Source organism: Crinia signifera, chromosome 4 (assembly GCF_055691185.1).
Source record: "Crinia signifera chromosome 4, ASM5569118v1, whole genome shotgun sequence".
In the NCBI taxonomy this organism is placed as follows: Eukaryota; Metazoa; Chordata; class Amphibia; order Anura; family Myobatrachidae; genus Crinia; species Crinia signifera.
Window position 1 is genome coordinate 137,748,851 of NC_139220.1, and position 20,616 is coordinate 137,769,466.

At 42.5% G+C, this 20,616-nt stretch overlaps 1 protein-coding gene across 1 annotated transcript; it reads left to right on the forward strand.

Annotated features, from left to right (window-relative positions):
• The first annotated feature begins 8,157 nt into the window (after nt 1-8,157).
• Nucleotides 8,158-20,210, forward strand: KRR1 (KRR1 small subunit processome component). The gene is made up of 10 exons (XM_083182576.1): nt 8,158-8,339; nt 8,535-8,713; nt 12,534-12,668; nt 14,858-14,983; nt 15,067-15,150; nt 16,076-16,132; nt 16,893-17,063; nt 18,533-18,610; nt 18,724-18,817; nt 19,157-20,210. Exons 1-10 carry the CDS (start codon nt 8,270-8,272, stop codon nt 19,297-19,299), a joined length of 1,137 nt encoding a protein of 378 aa, XP_083038702.1. The 5' UTR covers nt 8,158-8,269; the 3' UTR covers nt 19,300-20,210.
• Nucleotides 20,211-20,616: the final 406 nt, after the last annotated feature.

Sequence of the window (20,616 nt, forward strand, 5' to 3'; positions counted from 1 at the left end):
ACTGCTAATTTATGTGGCTAGCCAGAAGCAGGAGTGCTGTGCATGTCATATTGATAGTGGTTACATCTAAAGACAGGAGTCAAATGTTCAGATGGATAAAATGTGCCTGCCATAAGGCTGGGGCAAGTTTCAATAGTGCAACCAATAGTAAACAGAGATGGATTTGCCACACATCAAGTTGGCACCTTAGTTATTGAGATAATTGGTAATGGCAATACCATAAAGATAGTGTTCATTCTAGCACCTTCCACCTGTGACAACCTATGCATTTTATCATTTCTGCTTGGGTTATCGCTCTCTGCTCTTGTGTTTCTAGCAAACTCTGACCTGTAGCTCTGCACTGAGACACAAGCCAGAGTGTTCTAGAAGCACCAGAGCAGGTACCCCACAGGTTGTGACAGGTGCAGGTTGCTAGAATGAACACTAAAAAGATGCAGACACATCCATGGTCAACTCAGAAACAGTGCCAAGATTCCATAGGCTTTGCCATGTAAAATGGTCATGTACGAAATGGGAGAATTATGTGGAAGTCTTTGATAAAAGCAAAAACCATACAAAATGTGTAAAACTTGTACATCAGCAATCCCAGGGTTGCCCTCCCTGGACTGCAATCAATTTTAGACACCTTTCGTGATATTTCTGGTTTTTTGGTGAATTACCAGAAGACCGAAGCGATGGCCATTTATTCTGTGGCCCGCCGGGGTTGGGGGGATGCCTTCCCCTTTCGCTGGAATACTGATTACTTAACCTATCTTGGACTACGTTTCTCAAACAACATATTAGACATATATAAATTGAACTACTCATATTTCATTTCTCAAATGCTTCTGTTCTTTCGCAGATGGAAACATCTTCCTTTTTCATATTTGGGATGCTGTAGCCTATTTAAGATGATCTCATTCCCTAGGCTTTTGTATGTGGTCCAAATGCTTCCCTTTTTGCTAAGGGATCAGGATGTCTCAAACATCAATAGGGCCCTCACCAAATTTATTTGGGCAGGTAAACGACCCCGTGTTTCTCAACTGAAACTCCAGCAAACCCCATTTAACGGGGGTATTAATTTGCCTTGTATTCAAGATTATGCCCTAGCAGCTAATTTGCGTTATGCTTTAGACTGGGTGAGTGGTGCAAATAACTACACCTACAGATCTCTAGATCAGTCCTTTCTTCAAGGCTGTACACTAGACGCACTCCTCTACCTGCCGCCTTCGCTGGTACCACCCTCTGTTAAAGAGAACCCGTTACTCTATACTCCCTATCTTGCATGGCGCACTACACGTCGGCGACTACACTTACCAACCAACATATCCTTGCATACGCCACTGATCCATAACTGTGATTTCCAGGGGGGGAGCGCAGACCCTATTTTCTTTACTTGGCATCTCCTGATGGTCAGCAACATGGAGTCGCGACCCCATGCTGAGAAGGCCGGGACCCACTTTGGGGTCAGGACCCACAGTTTGAGAACCACTGGACTAGTTGATTTTGAGCTGAAAGTAGCTCACTTTTGGTGTTTTGAGCTACTTTCCGCTCAAAATCCCCCAGTGTGTATGTCCCGGCTGTGACGCCGATGCACACTCCCACATCATCTCCGACCACCATTTTTCCAGCCAAATGAATTCCTTGTACTATGGAAAGTGGTTCACCCCCTGTGAAAATCGATGGGATGGACAAAAATCACTCAGTTTGTATGCACTGAGCAATTTTGCACCCAGCGATTTTCACATAATTGCTCCTCATGCACGCTGGGCCAAAATGCCCTGTCTGTATGAGGCTTTGGTATTACTTGTATATACTGTATAGGAATACAGTTTATTGGTGAATATATGGAATTAAAAGAAAAACACAATACAATTCTATATATTTATAATTAAACAAGAATCTATAAAAAAATTATACATTTTAAATGTCATAAATTTCTTATATACACTGATCAGCTATAATAAAACCTCTGAACATTAAAGCCACTTTATGCAGGTACATGTCCAGAAAACCCCATATTCAATATTACCCTGTCTATGAAGACAGGGGATAAGGCACTATCAGATGCACATAAACAATCGAATTGACCCCACAGAGTTTGTGGTGAATACGTAAAAAAAATACAGCAAAATCATAATGTCATCAGACATAAATATAAAAAAAAATAATACAATGGCATGGATAGCTACAAGACAGAGAATGGCCTGCGTTACCGAAAACGTGGGAGTGAGGTAGCCAGAGCCGGCATTTTTAACCACAGACACCTTGGCCCCAGCAGCAACGAACAGCCCAGCCATCCTGCTTAGCTTGATGTAATGTCCACGCAAGGCTGTTTTAGCAGGCAACTTGCTAAAACAGCCTGCCCGCTTGCGCCGCATGAATAGATGCCAATGCATTGGAACAAGCAGTTGCAAAATGTTCACTTAGCAAGTAATGTGCTTCCCACTATTAGCTTTATGCAGTGGTCCAGGGCTCCATCTGGGAGCTCCACTGAGGCTGCTACATTTGAGAACAACATGTAGTAGTAAGTGTCAGGAATCACGGTAATCACAGGTGTGTCACTTACCGCAGAGTGACCACTGGAGTTGTTTGGCATAATGTACCTGTGTGTTTCTCACGGCATTGTTTCCAAACAGTACTAGACATGGGCACCGCCATGACACTTGCGATTAGCTGTCTGCTGTTCACCTATCCAGTAACCCTAGTGAACCCAGATGTGATCAGATGACACAGGTAGAACCAGGTAAATGCTCTTCCTGGTTTTGATCAAATTTCTGCTGCGGTCAACAGCCAATCAACAGGCACTTAGGGGGATATAAGTATGCCTCCCACAATCCTCCAGCACCTTGAATAATTGTCTTTATCCTGTGTTTGTTCCAGTGAAGTTCTCCCAAGGTTCCAGGCACTTTCCAGTATACCAGCTATTGGGATTCTGCTGCTGCTTACCTCCTGATTATTCTCCTGCAACCAGACTGACTAGCTTTACCATCCCTACTTAGCATTTGCAAGTCTATGTGCCCAGTCCAGGATACCTAATTGCAGACTAGCCTGTACCATCGGTATCCAGTCAGATATACCTGTGCCATCAGTATCCAGTCCGATATACCTGTGCCATCAGTATCCAGTCCGATATATCTGTGCCATCAGTATCCAGTCCAATATTCCTATGCCATCGGTAACCAGCCCAATATACCTGTGCCAATGGTAACCAGCCCAATATACCTGTGCCAATGGTAGCCAGCCCGATATACCTGTGCCATAGGTACTCCATCCAATACCACCCAGTACCATTGGTAACTACTCCAATATATTCCTGTATCGTTGGTTCTTATAATTCTACCGTTATCTGAATATATTGCTTCAAAGACTGTTTCACATACACATCCTCTTAACCAACAGCTTGAATAAGGGAGACTCTGTCAGAGGGCAGCGATCTGACAGTCAAGTGCAGCAAATTCTATAGTCCCTTGTGTGACTTCCTGGTGAAGACCACCAATGGATTTAGAATCCATGTCTCTGTCAGAGTATTCATCAACTACCTATTCACCTGTGCCCTCCATGTTCCAGTACTCATCTCTAGTATATGCACCACTATATCAAGTCTCCCTAGTTCCATTACACATCCGTGTCTACTAACCCACTTCGGTCACAGTCGGGAACAAAGCGCCCTCAAGATCTGACAGTAAGTTTGTAAATATTAAATAAATTTTATTGTAATAAAAGGGTTTATTGTACATCTTCCTTCAAATATTGCTTTGGTGAGCAGCTTATGTATTTAGAGAAAGCCAAGTGTCTACTACAAATTGATTAGCTGTTATTATCAAGCAGCCCAGCCGACAAAAGGTGTAGAGATAGAGATTTCAGATATGCAAAGCACAATGAGTGCAAGCCATGAAGACCTTCTGAAGCTGTCCCCAATACTCCTCCTCACACAGAGACACATCTCCATGGCCAGTGTCGAACACAGTGGGTAACAATAGCTCTGCAGATCCCGTGGAGGCTTGGAAAGTTTGGGCGCTGGGGGTTTGCAGGGGCTATTGCTGCTCCGCTAATGGGACCACTGTCATCGCCGGGTCTGTTACTGCTCCTCCGGGACCAGCTGATCTTCCTGTCTGCGATCCTGGAGCTCCTCCTGTTGCCATTAAAAATGCCCCTCACAAGATAACTGCTCCCTTACAGCAGACAGTTATTGAGGATGGTAGAGGAGGTGGCGGCCTCCTCTTGCATCCTTAATAACTGTGTGCTGTGAGACAGTGGCTATTTTGCAAGGGACATATTTTCATTGTATCAGGTGGGGCTCCGTGACCACAAACAGGTAGATATGCTAGTCCTGGCAGGCCATCAGCAGAGCAGCAACAGACCTGACGATTGCAGCGGTCCCGTTAACTATGAGATGGGGGGGGGGGTTTGAACATTTTTTGGAGGGTGGGGGTCCCCAAATTTTAGTTACGCCACTGCTCGGACACACACATGAAGAGCTCATTGGAGAATGTAGTATTTATGGGTCCATGCTTGAGGGGTGTGGTCAGCCGCACGCGAGTCCTAGTCTCTTGGCGGCTTTGCAGTGGGTCCCTGCCCGTCTTCACTTAAGGGAGACGGGCAGGGTTAGGGGGGGGTCAGGGCGGCAGTGGGGACCAGCTCTGTTGGCAGGGGAGGCGGCGGGGAGCTTTGTCGCCACGGGGCGCGCAAGAATCTTATGCGCGCACTCCCTGGCTGGAGCTGATGATAGTTTTTCCAGCCCCTGCAATGATGGAGCTGGCACCATCTGTATGTCAAACACACAGTGACAATAATGGAATAATGTATCCATTTTATAACTATAACCTGCAGTGAGGTAACTTTACATGCATGACCAATTATGGAGTACTAGTTACCAGGCCATTAAAATGATGGAACATCATAACAGTAATGTCAATGTTGGTGGCTGTGTTCGGCCAAACAGAACAACACTTGAATTGCCCAGTCCAGAGCCATCTAGTGGTTGCTGACACACACAAATTGCAATCCCCCTATAGAGGTGAGGGGCAGCATTAAGCATATATTAAAGTGGATGTTCCCCGGTTAATAGACAAATTCACTGGCTTTACAAATCATTAGATTTGCAGCTTAATTATACTTCCAGTGGAATACAGATTACCATCTTTTACTCTAATTAGGAAGATGTAGGAAATAAACTGACAACATGTTAATGGAAAACATATTTATAAGTATGTGCTCCATTAATTACACATTTCAGGAGAGTCAGAGCTGACAATCCTTGTAATGTGTATAGGATGCAGATACATGTGAGGTACATAGCGCTTATTTTTCACCTTGGCTATACTAGTTTTATTTAACGTGATCATAAGAAATCCCACACCTATATACTGTGTAAATAAGTTTACTTCTCATATTTTGATAGCTACTGAATCACATAAGAATATATATATTGAAAAAGGCAGCAGCTAGTTTACAGTAATAACATTTGTTCATATGAAGGAAACTAAATGTATGTTTTGCAGTGACCATAAAGTGGTATAGGTTTCAAATAATATATCAATAGCTGGTGAAAAAATTACACAATTATTATACATCACTAAAATCATGCAAATAAGAAAACACAATAAGAACAATATAGGTAAATGCCAATAATGTGAATAAGCTCCAGTTGGATTGAATATTAACTAGCACTCTGAGCAGACAGCTTACAAATACAGTCAAATATGACCAGTTTCAAAAGATCAGAAATAATATATCAGCATGTAAAAGATCATACCAGGAAGAGGATGGGAGTGTCTTCCGGGTTAGTAGCAGGGTGTTTCTGGAAAAATCCTGCTAGACATTCACAAACTAATGCTGAGTTACTACACTGGCCGATATATCGCTGGTTGAATGGTAGATATATTGCTGTCTGTCAAAAAGTTTGTACTAGTGATATGTCTTTGAATTACATCATTCGGACATATCACATTCGCTATGCAACATGGCCGATAGCCAATATATCTAAGGATCTATCTTCCTGCTGTGTGCACGGGAAACCCATCGACCACCTGTTCACCCGCTGCATCTGCATGAGTCGGGGGTGACTGACATTGCACTGGACGGGAACAAGTAAATGCCATTCTAGTTGTGACGTAAATCATGACTGATCAGGCAGTGTGTTTGCAGAACATAATGCTTAATCTATATAGAGATATATTGCAGATCAATTGATCTGCAGATATGTCTTTAAGTTTGTAGCGAAACATCTGGTGGCTGCTGGTAACTGCAGCCACCAGACAAATTTCAAGCTGAGGGTTTTATTTACTAAGATGGGTTATATTAAAGATGGGATGTTGCTATGGGTAACCAATCAGATTCTATCATTTTCTAGAAGGCTAAATAAATAAGTAGAATCTGATTGGTTGCTATGGGCAACATACCATCTTCAATATAACTCTACCTTACTAAATAAATCCCTTAGTGAGCTATTTTTCAAAGTTGCCTTGAAAACTTGTGTGAGACTGAGTAGGTCTCAGCAACAGCATCATCAATTGCAGGCACCACACTTGTGGCAAAGGAAATATGCAATTGGTGGTATTAACCATCAATGGTGTGTTTCATACCATCAATGGAGGTGACACCAAAGGCCATCAATAGCCTAGGTTGGGCATCACTGGTCCTTAAGCCAGGTCGCGACCAGGGTTATGCCCAAGACTGACCTCAGTCGGCTGCAGTTTGAAAGGCAGGCCTGGGTTATTATGTCTAAAAAGAATTTGCGGTGTCAGGAGCCCTAGAGATGACGTTTTCTCCAAGCATCCTGTGTGATCAGCAACATCCCAGGTCGCTCCAGTGGTATGAAAGTGGTTAAGTATCTGAAACCCCGGCTTCTGACCATGTTGACTTTCATGGGACAGACACAGGCTTTCAATGTGAAAGGAGTAGAATAGTGTTTCAGTCACCTGCTCTTTAGGAGAGAAAAAAACTGTAGTTAAGTAAAAGTATGCCCCTACATCCTACACTGTTGTCGCAGACAGTCAAATACCTACAAACAAACATCATTTGACCCTGGTAGATGGGAAATGCAAATATACAATGATAATTACTTTGCTTAAAAAAAAAAATGCATGCAAAAGTATTTCCATACATACGCGCCAGGGGCGCGTATGTATGGAAATACTTTTGCATGCATTTTTTTTTTTACATTAATTTGTGCCCATCTTGGAAAGATCTAGTGATCACAGTGATCCGCAAAATACATATTGGGGCAGATGTATTAACCCTGGTAAAGAGGTATGGGTAAAAACCGGACCAGGACAAGACCCCCTGACTGCCAGACCGGACATCATATTCTGCAGTCTGGTTCGGGGGGGGGGGGGGGGTTTGCCCTGTCCGGGGGTGTACTGTGCAGGGGCTGCCTGTCACTAGGGATGGCCATCGGCACATCCCCCATCGATGGTTGCCATCGATGGCTTCTAGAGCAGGAAACAATCGATGGCTATAAACCATTCTATCTCACACCATCGATGGTTCCTGCCATCGCTTAGCCGCGCATGCGCAGAGCAACGGGAAGGGTCGCTGCGGGCAGCCTGCTCGGCCGTGATCCGCGCGCATGCGCAGAAGAAACTTTAGCCATCAATCCATTTTAAGTTTCTTTTGCGCATGTGTGCACCTTCCGGCGGGGCGGGTCGCCCGCAGCAATGCCGCTGGACGCAATGACGCTGGACGCAATGACGCTGCGCACACAGTGTGCATGCGCCCACAACTTTGACCATCCACTATCGATGCCCAAAACATCGAGCACTAGGTCCCAGCCATCGATATTTTGGGAACATCGATAGTCGATGGCCATCCCTACCTGTCACTCTTGTCAACAGGGAGTGAAGGAGGGGGATAATAAAGCCTTGCCGCTGGTGCATTATCACCTTCCACTTCACGGATTTATCGTTTTACCTGTCCTGGCTTAATACATCTGCTTAATTGATTTTTGTGTAAACAGAAAATAAACAAAAAGGGTGACCTGTTGAAATGCCTTTTCTGGAGTCATGCAAATCAGTTTGCAAAATAAAATAAAAATACGTGAAAAGAAAAATTAACTATTTAAATGCTAAACAAATAAGAACCCTATTGATTATACCTATTAAAAACAGAGTTGAACAGAGTTGCACATTTATCTCATAGCAAGGCAAGCTCACATTGTGCATGCATCGTAGTATACCGGAACGTCTGTCTATTCTGTCTAACTCGCTGTTGCGAGTCGGACAGCATTTGACGTTGCACAGCTGTGCGTGTGTGTTTAGGTCACATGGTGTAGCCAGCTACCGGCAGCATGGCGACCGAGGGATCTCTGGATCCAGGATCAGGCATAGGCAAGAAAAGGCAGAAGAAACCCCAGCCCGGTGAGTATATGCCAACTCCCCGCAGCGTATAACTGAGGCAGCGCAAACTCTCACTTTTTTTAACTGAATAACTGAGAACACACAATGAAAACTAGGCTGTTGCAGTCAAGTCCATTAATCTATTCCACTGTAACATAATGTTTTGTCGTAGACTTTGTTGAATTAACTGTTGATTGGGATGTTTCTTTCCCTCAGCTGTGGATGAATCTGACCTTCTCACAGTACCAGATGGCTGGAAGGAAGAGCCATTCACTAAAGATGATAATCCTAAAGGACTGCTGGAGGAGAGCAGTTTTGCCACATTGTTCCCAAAGTATAGAGAAGCTTATTTGAAAGAATGCTGGCCTCTAGTCCAGAAGGCGTTAAGTGAGTGTGTAAGTATCTATAATAATAAAGATTTATTTATTAGCAGTTTCTTATATAGCGCACACAGATTCCGCAGCGCTTTACAGAGAGAATATTTGACCATTCACATCAGTCCCTGCCCCAGTGGAGCTTACAATCTATGTTCCCTACCACATGTACATGCACACACAGACATTCTAGGGTTAATTTTTTTGGGGGGAGCCAATTAACCTACCAGTATATTTTTAGATTGTGGGAGGAAACCGGAATACCTGGAGGAAACCCATGCAAGTATGGGGAGAATATACAAACTCTGCACAGTTAGGGCCATGGTGGGTATTGAACCCATGACCTCAGTGCTGTGAGGCAGTAATGCTAACCATTACACCATCAGTAATGCCCTACGGTGTGGTTTCATCTAGAGCAGGGGTAGCCAACTCCAGTCCTCGAGAGCTACCAACAGTTTGTTTTCTTGCTCACCTCACAGGTGCACTCATTACTAAATGACACATTTTAATAGATCCACAGGTGGAGCAAAATCAGGGCTCGACAAATCCCGGGGGCCAGGTCACCATGGCGACCAGATTCTACTTCTTGGCAAGCAGATTTTTTACAGGGAGGAAGCAGAATCTAGTCGTGTGCAGACTAACAGCCGCGCTGCCTGACCCCCAGCAGTGTAGCAGTCCTTTTGCAGGGCGCCGCACACCTGGTTTTATTGGTGCGGCCCTGCCCTGTCAGTCGGAGTGGCGGGATGCTGCTGTCAGAGCTGTGCTGACACAGTCAGAGCTGTGCTGACAGCCGCTCTCATTACAGGTCAGCGCGGCAGGGAGGGGGGGGGGCGGGACGCGGCAGGTAGTCCTGAGTGACACGCTGCTAAACAGAGCAGTGTGTAAACTCCCGCATCCACACACACACACCCCAGTGCGTTGGGATGCGGCTAGTACCACTGGCTGACACGCTGCTAAATTCTCAGAGCAGCATGTAAGCTCCTTCATTCACATCCCAACCCCCACCCCCGCGCTGACAGGCAGGTGGTGTGCCTGGATCTGGCTGACCCCGGGTCCCTCTTTTTCACCTGTGACTGTGCTCCCCGGCCCAGCTTGTCCTTCTACCCTCTGAAGTCTCTGTCTACAAGGTGAGCCTCAGCCAAGCTATTCCCAGGCCAGATATACTGTACACATGTCTATGTGTATGTGTGAGAGGGGGCACTTCCAATTCAAGTTCCGGCATAGTCGGTTGGGGGATTGAGAGGATGGAGGGTCCCAGAGATAGCTATCAAGGTATTGGACCTTAAGTTTTCTGTTACCAGCCCTGCTTCCAGGTACAAACCCTGCCACTGCCACCCCCCCACCCTGCTGTAAGTTATTGGGCAGGAAATGCCTGCGCATTAATGGGTAGGAGGAGTGGGAAGTAAATGTCTGCCCTAGGATGGGGGGGGGGGGGGGTTATGGGCAGCGATTGCAAAATGCTCGCTATAAAGCAGTGAGGGACCCCATTTTTAAAATAAAGCGGGTCCTGCTGGACGCACTGCAACAGCCAATAAAAATCCCCGGTACTTGTGAGTTATCCGGGCTGCCGATTTTGTCCTTAAGTTTGGTTAACTTAAGGACACCCGACCGACGCGATGCCCACGATTTAGCTCCAAATCGGGGGCATCGCGTCGGTCGTGGCCGTTATAAGGGGCCGCGACGCGATGCCCCCGATTTCCCATAGACAGTAATGTTAAAAGACACGATATCGGGGGCATCGCGTCGGTCGTGGCCGTTATAAGGGGCCGCGACGCGATGCCCACGATTTCCCATAGACAGTAATGTTAAAAGACGCGATGGACCCGATTTCCCATAGACAGCAATGTTAAAATAAAATTACAATGTGAAATTGCCCAATATGTTTTTAAAAAAAATGTTTCATGGCCCCCCACCACCGTTAACGCCACCCCGCTATTGACGCCAACCCGAAGCGTGGCGAGCGCAGCGGTACGCGTCCTCCGACCTTTTCATGCCCTACTATCCACTAGGGCGTGGAGTGAGAATAGAATAGTGTGGCGAGCGCAGCGAGCCACCGAGCCCGAAGCGTGGCGAGCGCACGCGGACACCTTCACAGGTATCCGCGTGTCCTTGCGGGCTTCACAGGTGTCCGCGTCCCCTCGCGGGGCTCGCTGCGCTCGCCACGCTTCGGGCTCGGTGGCTCGCTGCGCTCGCCACACTATTCTATTCTCACTCCACGCCCTAGTGGATAGTAGGGCATGAAAAGGTCGGAGGACGCGTACCGCCGCCCCTCGCGGGCTCGCTGCGCTCGCCACGCTTCGGGTTGGCGTCAATAGCGGGGTGGCGTTAACGGTGGTGGGGGGCCATGAAACATTTATTTTAAAAACATATTGGCCAATTTCACATTGTAATTTTATTTTAACATTGCTGTCTATGGGAAATCGGGTCCATCGCGTCTTTTAACATTACTGTCTATGGGAAATCGTGTCGGAAATCGGGTCCATCGCGTCTTTTAACATTACTGTCTATGGGAAATCGTGGGCATCGCGTCGCGGCTCCTTATAACGGCCACGACCGACGCGATGCCCCCGATTTCGGGCGCGATGAAAAAATCGGCAGCCCGGATAACTCACAAGTACCAAATCCCCATATAGCTGCAAAAATTATATGATAAATGGGCCCACTTTTTGTACCATGTGAGGCGTTGTGTGCTCCTGTGCATTGCACAGTACAAAAAGTATGTGCAGCATGCTGCAGCACATTGCACCGTGTATGGACACCCTTAATTTGTCTGGCTCCTAAATTTTTTAAAAATTTGTCAAGCCCTGAGCTAAATACTTCACTTTTGATTCTGTGAGGAGACCTGGAAAACGTTAACTGTTGGTAGCTCTCGAGGACTGGAGTTGGCTATCCCTGATCTACAGCATGGTTGCCTACCTGACCCTCTACTGTGGTGAAACCCCTTTCTTCTCAATTACCGAGTTCCCCACAGGTGATGGCAATCATACATTACCAGGGAAGTCCAGGAGCAGGGCATTTTCTCCCTGAAGGAGAGCGTCAGGTAGGCAACCATGATCTAGAGAGGTTTGTATTCCGTGAACCATTAGATACAACTTGCAGTAACTCAACTTCACATGCCAAATAGCACATTTGAGGAACACAGAATTCATACTACTTCTCCTGAAATTATGGGCCTGATTCTGGTTCACTTGCGAAAGCAAATTCTCTTTCTATTGCACAAAACCATGTGCACTGCAGGTGGGGCAGATGTAACATGAGCAGAGAGAGTTACATTTGGGTGGGGTTTGTACTTCAAACTGATATCGACATTCAGTGTAAAAATAAAGCAGCCAGTATTTACTCTGCACAGAAACAAATTAACACCCAAATATAACTCTCTCTGCACATGTTACATCTAACCCCCGGCAATGTACTTGGTTTTGTCCATTAGAGAGTGCATTTGCTTTTGCAAGTGAACCAGAATCAGGCCCTATATCCACTTCAAACTATACACGTCATATTGTGTTCCATGAAATAGAGTTCAGGGTGCTACTATGTCCTCCACAGTTATGACATTCCAAACCAATAGTACCTTTGTGATGTAGTAGGATAGGAGAAGTGCAGAAACTTCTGGATGCGATTGTGTCAGCATGGAAAATAATCTCTAAGGAATTTTGTTGAATTTAAGAATTTTACTGTTCTGGGTGCTAAGTAGGGGCTTACTTAAAAGTAGATATCCTTACTTAATGCTATTGCCACTGATTATTTTATTTATTTACAGTTGCTTATACAGCACAGCAGGTTATTTCGTTTTATGAATTGTTGAAATGATTTGCTTAAACTCTCATTTACTGTTTTCCAGTTTCTAAAAGCAGAGTTAGATTTAATTGAAGGTAGTATGACGGTTACTACTACAAAGAAGACTTATGATCCATACGTTATTGTCAGAGCGCGAGACTTGATAAAGCTGCTAGCCAGAAGTGTGCCTTTTGAACATGTGAGTACCTTCCTTCACATATGCTTGCATTTATGCGCTCAATAATTCTTGAAATATACTATTTGTACTGTACCCTTGTTTTGCTGAAACAAATCGTGTTCATTGCAAAAATGTATTTATCTAGTATAGTAACTTTTTTGGGTTGAGAATGGACTTATTTTGACTCAATATGGTTAGACCTTTTTATTTGGACAATATTGACGTCCCTTTTTTTTTAGATATGGAGGTTTTTATACGAGTGGGACAGGTGTTTTTAGGTTTGCAGCTGGGAGTTAGTGGCTTTTTGCTTTATTTAAGGAGCAAAGGGGGGAATTCATTTATGTTAGAATTTTTCAGCAAGCTGAAAAATGTGGCCATATTTCTTCATGGCCGGCATCTCTGCCAATGCAGATTTACTTTGGTAAAAAGTCGATAATGTATCTTTAGTGTACAGGGCAGTTTCCCTTCTCCTCTTCCGTGCGTGTCACAGCGTGTTTGATTAGGTAATCAAATATTACCAGGGAAGTCCAGGAACAGAGCATTTTCTCCCTGAAGGACAGGGTCAGAGAACCATAACAAACGAGCGCACCTTGCAAGCGCTGTTTGAACCCGGCGCTCGAAGTCTCGCGGGAGCTGAGACCCGGAAGTGACCGGGGAACACGCTGTGACACGCACAGAAGAGGAGAAGGGAAACTGCGGGGACCCACTAGGAGACTGAGACATCCCCACCAGCAGCCGCACCCGATCCCCAGCCAAACCGTGAGTCACACTGCACAACAACTGCGATGCGGGACGCCGCTAGCCGTTCATCCACATCAGACATTTGACTTACAAAAAACAGTGAGCAAGCAGAGAGGGCATAGGTGTCCATTACCTATTAGATTGTAAGGGGGTTCAACACGAATCGCCCGAAGCCCATAAGGCACCTCCCTGCGAACCACAACTACTTCAACCCCATCATCCAGACTCCATTCCTTACACAAATCACCAAGAGAGACCGTAGGTCCTGGGTCAGGACCTACGGTAGCTAAAGAGGTCTAACATAGACTGTCTTAAAGCCCATTTGGGAAATCTCAACTGGTGACACTTGTCAAAGGAATTCCCCACTCTGGGGACCCCCTACAGGTGTAATTAAAACACCACTTAATACCTACCTAGGTACCCACTTACCCCTAGGGTAATCTAGGCTCCCAATCCAAATATCCCTATAACACCAGAGTCTAGTGCACAAGCCACACTTGCATTTTTCATTTATGTAATAAACCTATATTTATTTTACCTATCTCCTTCTCTATTCATTCTTTTCGACACCAACACAGCTCATAGCTTCAACACAAACAGGATAGCGCTGTCCCACCCCAAAATCTTCTATATTTCAACTAAAAAGGGACTGGGATATCCTTAAGGGACAAGCAGCACCTGTGACTAGTCTAGTATAACATACAAGCTGAGCGCAGTTGTGTACATTTTCTCCATAGCAGGTCCCTGGGTGTCCAGCTGTCCATCCCTTGGGACTTACCTACTTAATTGTGCCCGTTTTTTCAGTCAATGCTGATTTGCTTTGTTCGACTGTAGAATCAGCATAGGTGAAAAACATCTGCAGATTCAACCGTGCTGATTTTTGTGACAGTTGACAAATTGGCACTTTGATTGAATAGGTCGAATGTACATTCAACCAAACTTCGGCAAAAAAAGTGCAGATGCTTTCAACTGTCAGAAAAATCAGCACTGATGGAATACCCCCTTAAAATGACCAAATCTATATTACCAATTTTTCCTGGGTTTTAGATTAATGCATAGAGCAGCCATTGTAAGAACCCCCACATTTTAAGAAACAAATACATGTGGTGTTGCTTGTCAAAGACTGTTTTAGTCCAGAAAGAGGGTATTAACTCTCAGCTACTTTAAGTAATTGAGTGGGTCCAAGTTCATATTATAACTATATATAATAGAGGGATTTCTGTCTGTTCTCGATATTAAGACAGACTGTTCTCGATATTAAGAAAGACTAGGCTGCAGCATGGTTTCATCCTGTGCCTTTTCATTGGGGTCTCTTGCCCTCCTGTAATACAGTACAGTCTGGAATTCTCAATGTCCTGGCACAAGGTGCCTTACATTTTCCTTAAAATACATGAACATTTAATGTATCTTTAATATATTAAACCGCAATAAAATATACCTTCCTCTAATTGTTCCTTAAATTTCCTTAGGCTGTGAGAATCCTCCAAGATGACATGGCTTGTGATATTATTAAAATTGGCACATTAGTTCGAAACAGAGAGAGGTTTATTAAGAGGAGACAGCGTCTTCTGGGACCTAAGGGATCAACTTTAAAGGTATTTTACAGTGTACAGCACCTAAAGAAATGTACTTCAATTTGTAGTTGGAACACTTCTTTACTCCACATTGCTTTCCTTAGGCTCTGGAGCTTCTCACAAACTGTTACATAATGATCCAAGGGAACACTGTGTCTGCTCTCGGTCCCTTCGGTGGGCTTAAAGAGGTATTGCTTTTATTTTCACTGCTGTTATTCTTAGGTCACTTTTTTCTTTTGCAAGGAGATTATTGATTAATTCACAATATATGAATATATAAGGGTGTTGCAAATATATATTATGGGATCAATTAAGATAGCCAGGAGTGCAGTGGCTATATTATTATTATTATTATTATTATTATTATTGCCCAACAAGGGATCCGCAGTGCCTATATACAGAGTCAATAAATGATTAAGCAAACAATTACAATACAATAGCATACAAGTACAGGGTACATAAACATATCTATAGATAACACTGAAATAAGTATCAGTGGTTGGATTTTCTCACCAGTAAAGATGGTTTATGTAAGAGAAGGAAAAGTACATAAGGGAAGAGGGTCCTGCTTGTGAGAGCTTACATACGGGGAAGGGCAGACATCTTGCCCCTGCTCACCTGAGACTCACAGATTTGTGTACACAACCCTATCAGGCTACATTAAAAAAAAACAAAGCTTAATGTCATGGGCTATATTAACTTAATTCTTAAGACTTCCAAATAACTGAATTTACCCTTCTGACAGATATTGTATGTACACACATCTGTCCCTGTCATGCAGCTGGGTTAGCATTTGAATTTACCTGCCCTGCTGGTGGTCAGCAGATATTTTGCTCATCCGCTGTGCTGCAGCACATAGGCAAAATGTCTGAACGTCGTCATTCTTGCATATCGTTGGTCTACATCTGCTGACACTCCCACAATTTATCTGCAGTTCAGTTAAACAGCCAATATATTGGCCAGTGTGTACCTAGCATTACTGCTTTTGTACAGATGTGTTGTGTCTAACTATGCTGCTTCTTGTCCATTTACTGTGAGCACTAATTTTCTGCATGATTTTTGTTTGCTTCTTTTAATAAAAGTAATCCCTTTTCTTTTTCTCAATTGTTACAGGTTAGGAAAGTAGTTTTGGATACAATGAAGAACATACATCCAATATATAACATCAAGGTAAAGTAAAATTGTGTACATAATTCTTTAACAGTCACAAACCAAAATGTCCATACATAAATAAGTTACATTGTAAGCTTATGTTAGATCCCACTATTAATAAACACAATTGCAACGTTCTGTCCCAAGAATTTCCACACGTGTAACTGAATACGAAGGGTTTCCAGTGGTGGGAGTCTCCAGACCAATGCGCCTGATGTATTTCATCTGTAGGTCTGACCCTCTGATATTAGTGCACTGGTCTGACACATTCGGTGTAGCTAGAATTGGCCAGAAAGTGCTTTTTCTATATTTATTATTTTTATTTTTTTTCTATCCGGGTAAAACAAAATCCCTGAAAGCTGCCCTGGTTTCCTGCAAGAACAGGGCTGCAACCATGAAAACACACAAGTTTCACTGAACCTGTGTATTTTCATGGAAGTGTTTTTATGTGGTGTTTTTTTGTGTTACAGGTATGCTAATAGGATTGCCCAGAAAAATATCAGCAAAAAATTTTTTTAAAAACCCCACCATGGCATGTATTTTGTCTATTTGTTCATCAAAAGCTGACGACAAATTACCCAATTATTTGGTGAGCTTGGCCTTCCAAATGTCACTTTTTGCATCGCAACTGGGACTTCATTCTGGTTTTAGCCACTAAACTTGCTTTGGTGCTCGTCTGTTGCAGACAACAGCTGACGTATTACGTTCAGATGGGAGATCAATTTAAAATGTATAACCTGTGACTCGTGTGTTGTGAATATAAATTTTCTTTTGTTAGGCTTTAATGATCAAAAGAGAATTGTCAAAAGACCCAGAACTCAGAACAAAAAGCTGGGAGAGGTTTCTACCACAGTTCAAGCACAAAAATGTCAGCAAGAGGAAAGAACCAAAAAAGAAAAATATAAAGAAAGCATATACACCATTCCCACCGCCTCAGCCGGATAGTAAGGTATAGTACTTCCAATATTTATTTTATTTATTTTAAATCAAATATATATATATTTTTTCCTAAAACCTCTAACAACAAAACATACAAACACAAAAAAATAAACCTGCTTTCCAAATGAGTGACAGCTACGATGTTAGCATAGGCTCTCACAAGAAAATAAAAAAATATGCAGTGATAATCAGATTCTAATCGAAAGTTTAAGAATAAAGAGTCCCTTAAAATAAAAGTACAGTACTCCCAATCTTACTATTTTCACACCTGGCTCTTCTATATTTCATATTTTAAAATTCCTACATGCATGAGGTTCAACATTTCTCCACAAACATTAATGTTGACTTATGTGTCTAATTTTAATTAAAACAATATACATATAATATACACTGGAATAGAGCCTTAATATGTTGGTTTTCTTGTTTCGGACTCGCATGTACTTTTCCTTGTAAAAGTAGTCCTTTGCCCTCGTCTGTTAAGAACACAGCACTTAATAAAAGAAAGTGTATCAGAATATTTTTCACGGCACCCCTAGGCCAAAAGTTGGTTACTAATTTCAGGAAAAATATTAAAAATTTGTTATTTAAATGTTTTCCTTAGGTCCACTTATATGGTGAGAAACATGATTCTCTTCTGTTTACCCACATATTCTTAATTGGAAGCCACAACTACTGATTTTGCCTATTTCACTGGCCATAAATAACTTGAATTGATTCCGGACCACCAACCTAAGGCACCCCAGGGAGCCTAGGCGCACAGTTTGGGAACCAACGGGTTACACCAAGCACATACTCCTCTTTGGTGATGTGTGCCTGCATTTCTCCTAAAGCACGGCAAGAGGGCACTATTTGTGTGAGTTTACAGAATGGACACACTGCTAATACGGGCAGTACGGATGGTGTAATGGTTAGCATTACTGCCTCACAGCACTGTGGTCATGGGATCGATTCCCACCATGGCTCTAACTGTGCGGAGTTTGTATATTCTCCCTGTACTTGCGTGGGTTTACTCCAGGTACTCCAGTTTCCTCCCACAATCCCAAAATATGCTGGTAGGTTAATTAGCTCCCAACAAATTAACCCTAGAATGTCTGTGTGTGCGTGTACATGTGGTAGGGAATATAGATAGATTGTAAGCTCCACTGAGGCACGGACTGATGTGAATGTTGAACTATACTCTGTAAAGCGCTGCGGAATATGTATGCGCTATATAAGAAACGTAATAATAATAGATTGAACAGTGCAAAAAAAGTAACTTTCTGAATGAGAAGTTTTTCAGTTAGATTTTGTGACTTTTAATTCTAAATAATATTTTTTTTGTGTTAAATTTGATAGCAATATAAATCTTTTTGTATTTAATGAACCCAAGCAGCCATAAAGAACAAGAATTTGGACTTATTCCATCAAATTTGTTCCAACTTTTGCTAGAGTTCTGTTTTGAATTAGAATCCGTTTTAAATGTACTATTTTTGCCGACAGATTGACAAAGAACTTGAAAGTGGCGAGTACTTCTTGAAGAAAAGTCAGAGAAGGAGGAAGAAATTGGACGAAGTGAAGGTGACTACCTGTTAGCGCACTTTACAAAAAATAGCTTGTTGAAAATAACCTGTTTATTTTTATATCTGTACAATTTTTTTTCTTTTTATTATATTTATTTATTTTTCATTCAGACCAAGCAAGCTGAAGCAGTTTCAAAAAGACAGGAAGAGCGAAACAAAGCATTTATTCCTCCAGTGGAAAAGTCCACTACAAAGCCACAAGAAGGTAACATAATAAAATGTAAAAACAAAACTTTTCAGCAGGGTGCCAAATATACTAAAAGGGAGTACCCTATTTATTTAAATTTATAAGTTATTTAAATTTTGTTCCAAACTAAAAATTTTGGAAGCAGGCATTCAATTTGCCACATTTTAAAAATTCAGTTGTTTTGCCAAAATGACTCCCTTTAGTAGAGGTATGGGTCTGTAGAGGGAAGGTATTGGTGTAATAAACACTAACTGCCCAGTGTTCCCTGCCATGTAAATTCACCTTCATGTATACGCCCAATTTTTAGTTTGAAAAACTTAATTACTGAGAATGAAAATGTCTAATTCAATTTTTCAGTTTCCACTTCCACCAAGATTGATGTAAATGCCATTAAAGAGAAGGTAAAGAAAGCAAAAAGCAAGAAGCTTGGAGCCCTTCCTGAAGCAGAAGTAAAACAGAAATTGTTGGTATCTGACAAAAAGAAGAAGAAGAAGAAATGATTGTACAGTTGGGCCTAAGTTACTGAAATCCTGCAATATATGTTCTTTCCTTATTCAATGGAAGATTTTATTTTTTTTTATATCTAAAAGATTATATTCTTCAAAGAAGATATTACTGTCTCTTGATTATCTTTAATATTGTGTCTTTGTTAACATGTTGCACACATTTTTTGCATTTGATATAATTCCTTTCTTTTGAAAGAGGATTTCACTGTTGAGACATGCATTTATTACGAGTTTAACCTTTTTAAAGGATACTTGTACCTAATAATTATTATTATTTTTTTGTTAACATTGCGACCCATTTGCTTGAGCCCCAAGTAGCGGAACTGCAGTGTCCTGTGTCATTGATTGCAGCATCTTGTGATTTTTGTCCTAGATCAGACAGCTAGATTTGCAAGCCACATGGGGCCAGATGTACTAAGCTTCGAAAATTGATAAGGGACCAACTAATCCGCTCCTGTCATTTTACAAACTCAGCCTGTCGTGTGGCAGTTAGGAGTTGATTTGCTGGTTGTTTATCACTTTTCAGGCTTGGTACATCTCACCCATAGTATCATTATTGGAAAGTGACTGAGCTCTATCCAATCAGCACCTGTGTTAGAAGCAGACAGTGTAGTATTTCAATCCGAGCCAGCCCTCCATCTATATTTATTTCTTTACCAGCATGAGAAGCAGTTAATTGAGCATTTGTGGGAGTGATCATTTGCAAACTATTAGCACTCGCACAGTTCTGATATTTGGGCACTATGTGGGCTGAAAAATAAAAGACTGGGTAGAGTTCTCCTTATATCTGGTTATCAATGTTGAGATGTTGCTCCAGATGTTTTATAGTTAACATTGATTTTTCATTAATAGAAAAACCACATGTGGCATTCAAGTCATAATTAAATAATGGAACTAGTACTGTATTATACTCCCAGATGTGCTTTATTTTTAAACGTGTGTGTGTGTGTGTGTGTATATATCTATAGAGATCTGCAGTATCTAGATTTCTAATATTGTATCAAAGATGTGGAGTAGCTTTGCTTTGGGGCTTAAGTAAATAGTGCATTATACGTTTGCAGTGCATTTGCAATAGTCTATACTAAGTCCAGACTTGGTACATTGAAGGGTGTTTTAAAGCAGATAAGACCTATTTTGCTTCTGCTAAAAAACATATAATATGCTAAAACATACTAGGGCATAGGTTCCCAAACGCGGTCCTCAAGGCACCCCAACCTTCCAGGTATTAAGTGTATCCATGCTTGGCCACAGGTGACTTAATTAGTAGCTCAGTCAGTCTGATTTAACCATCTGTGCTGATCCATGGATATA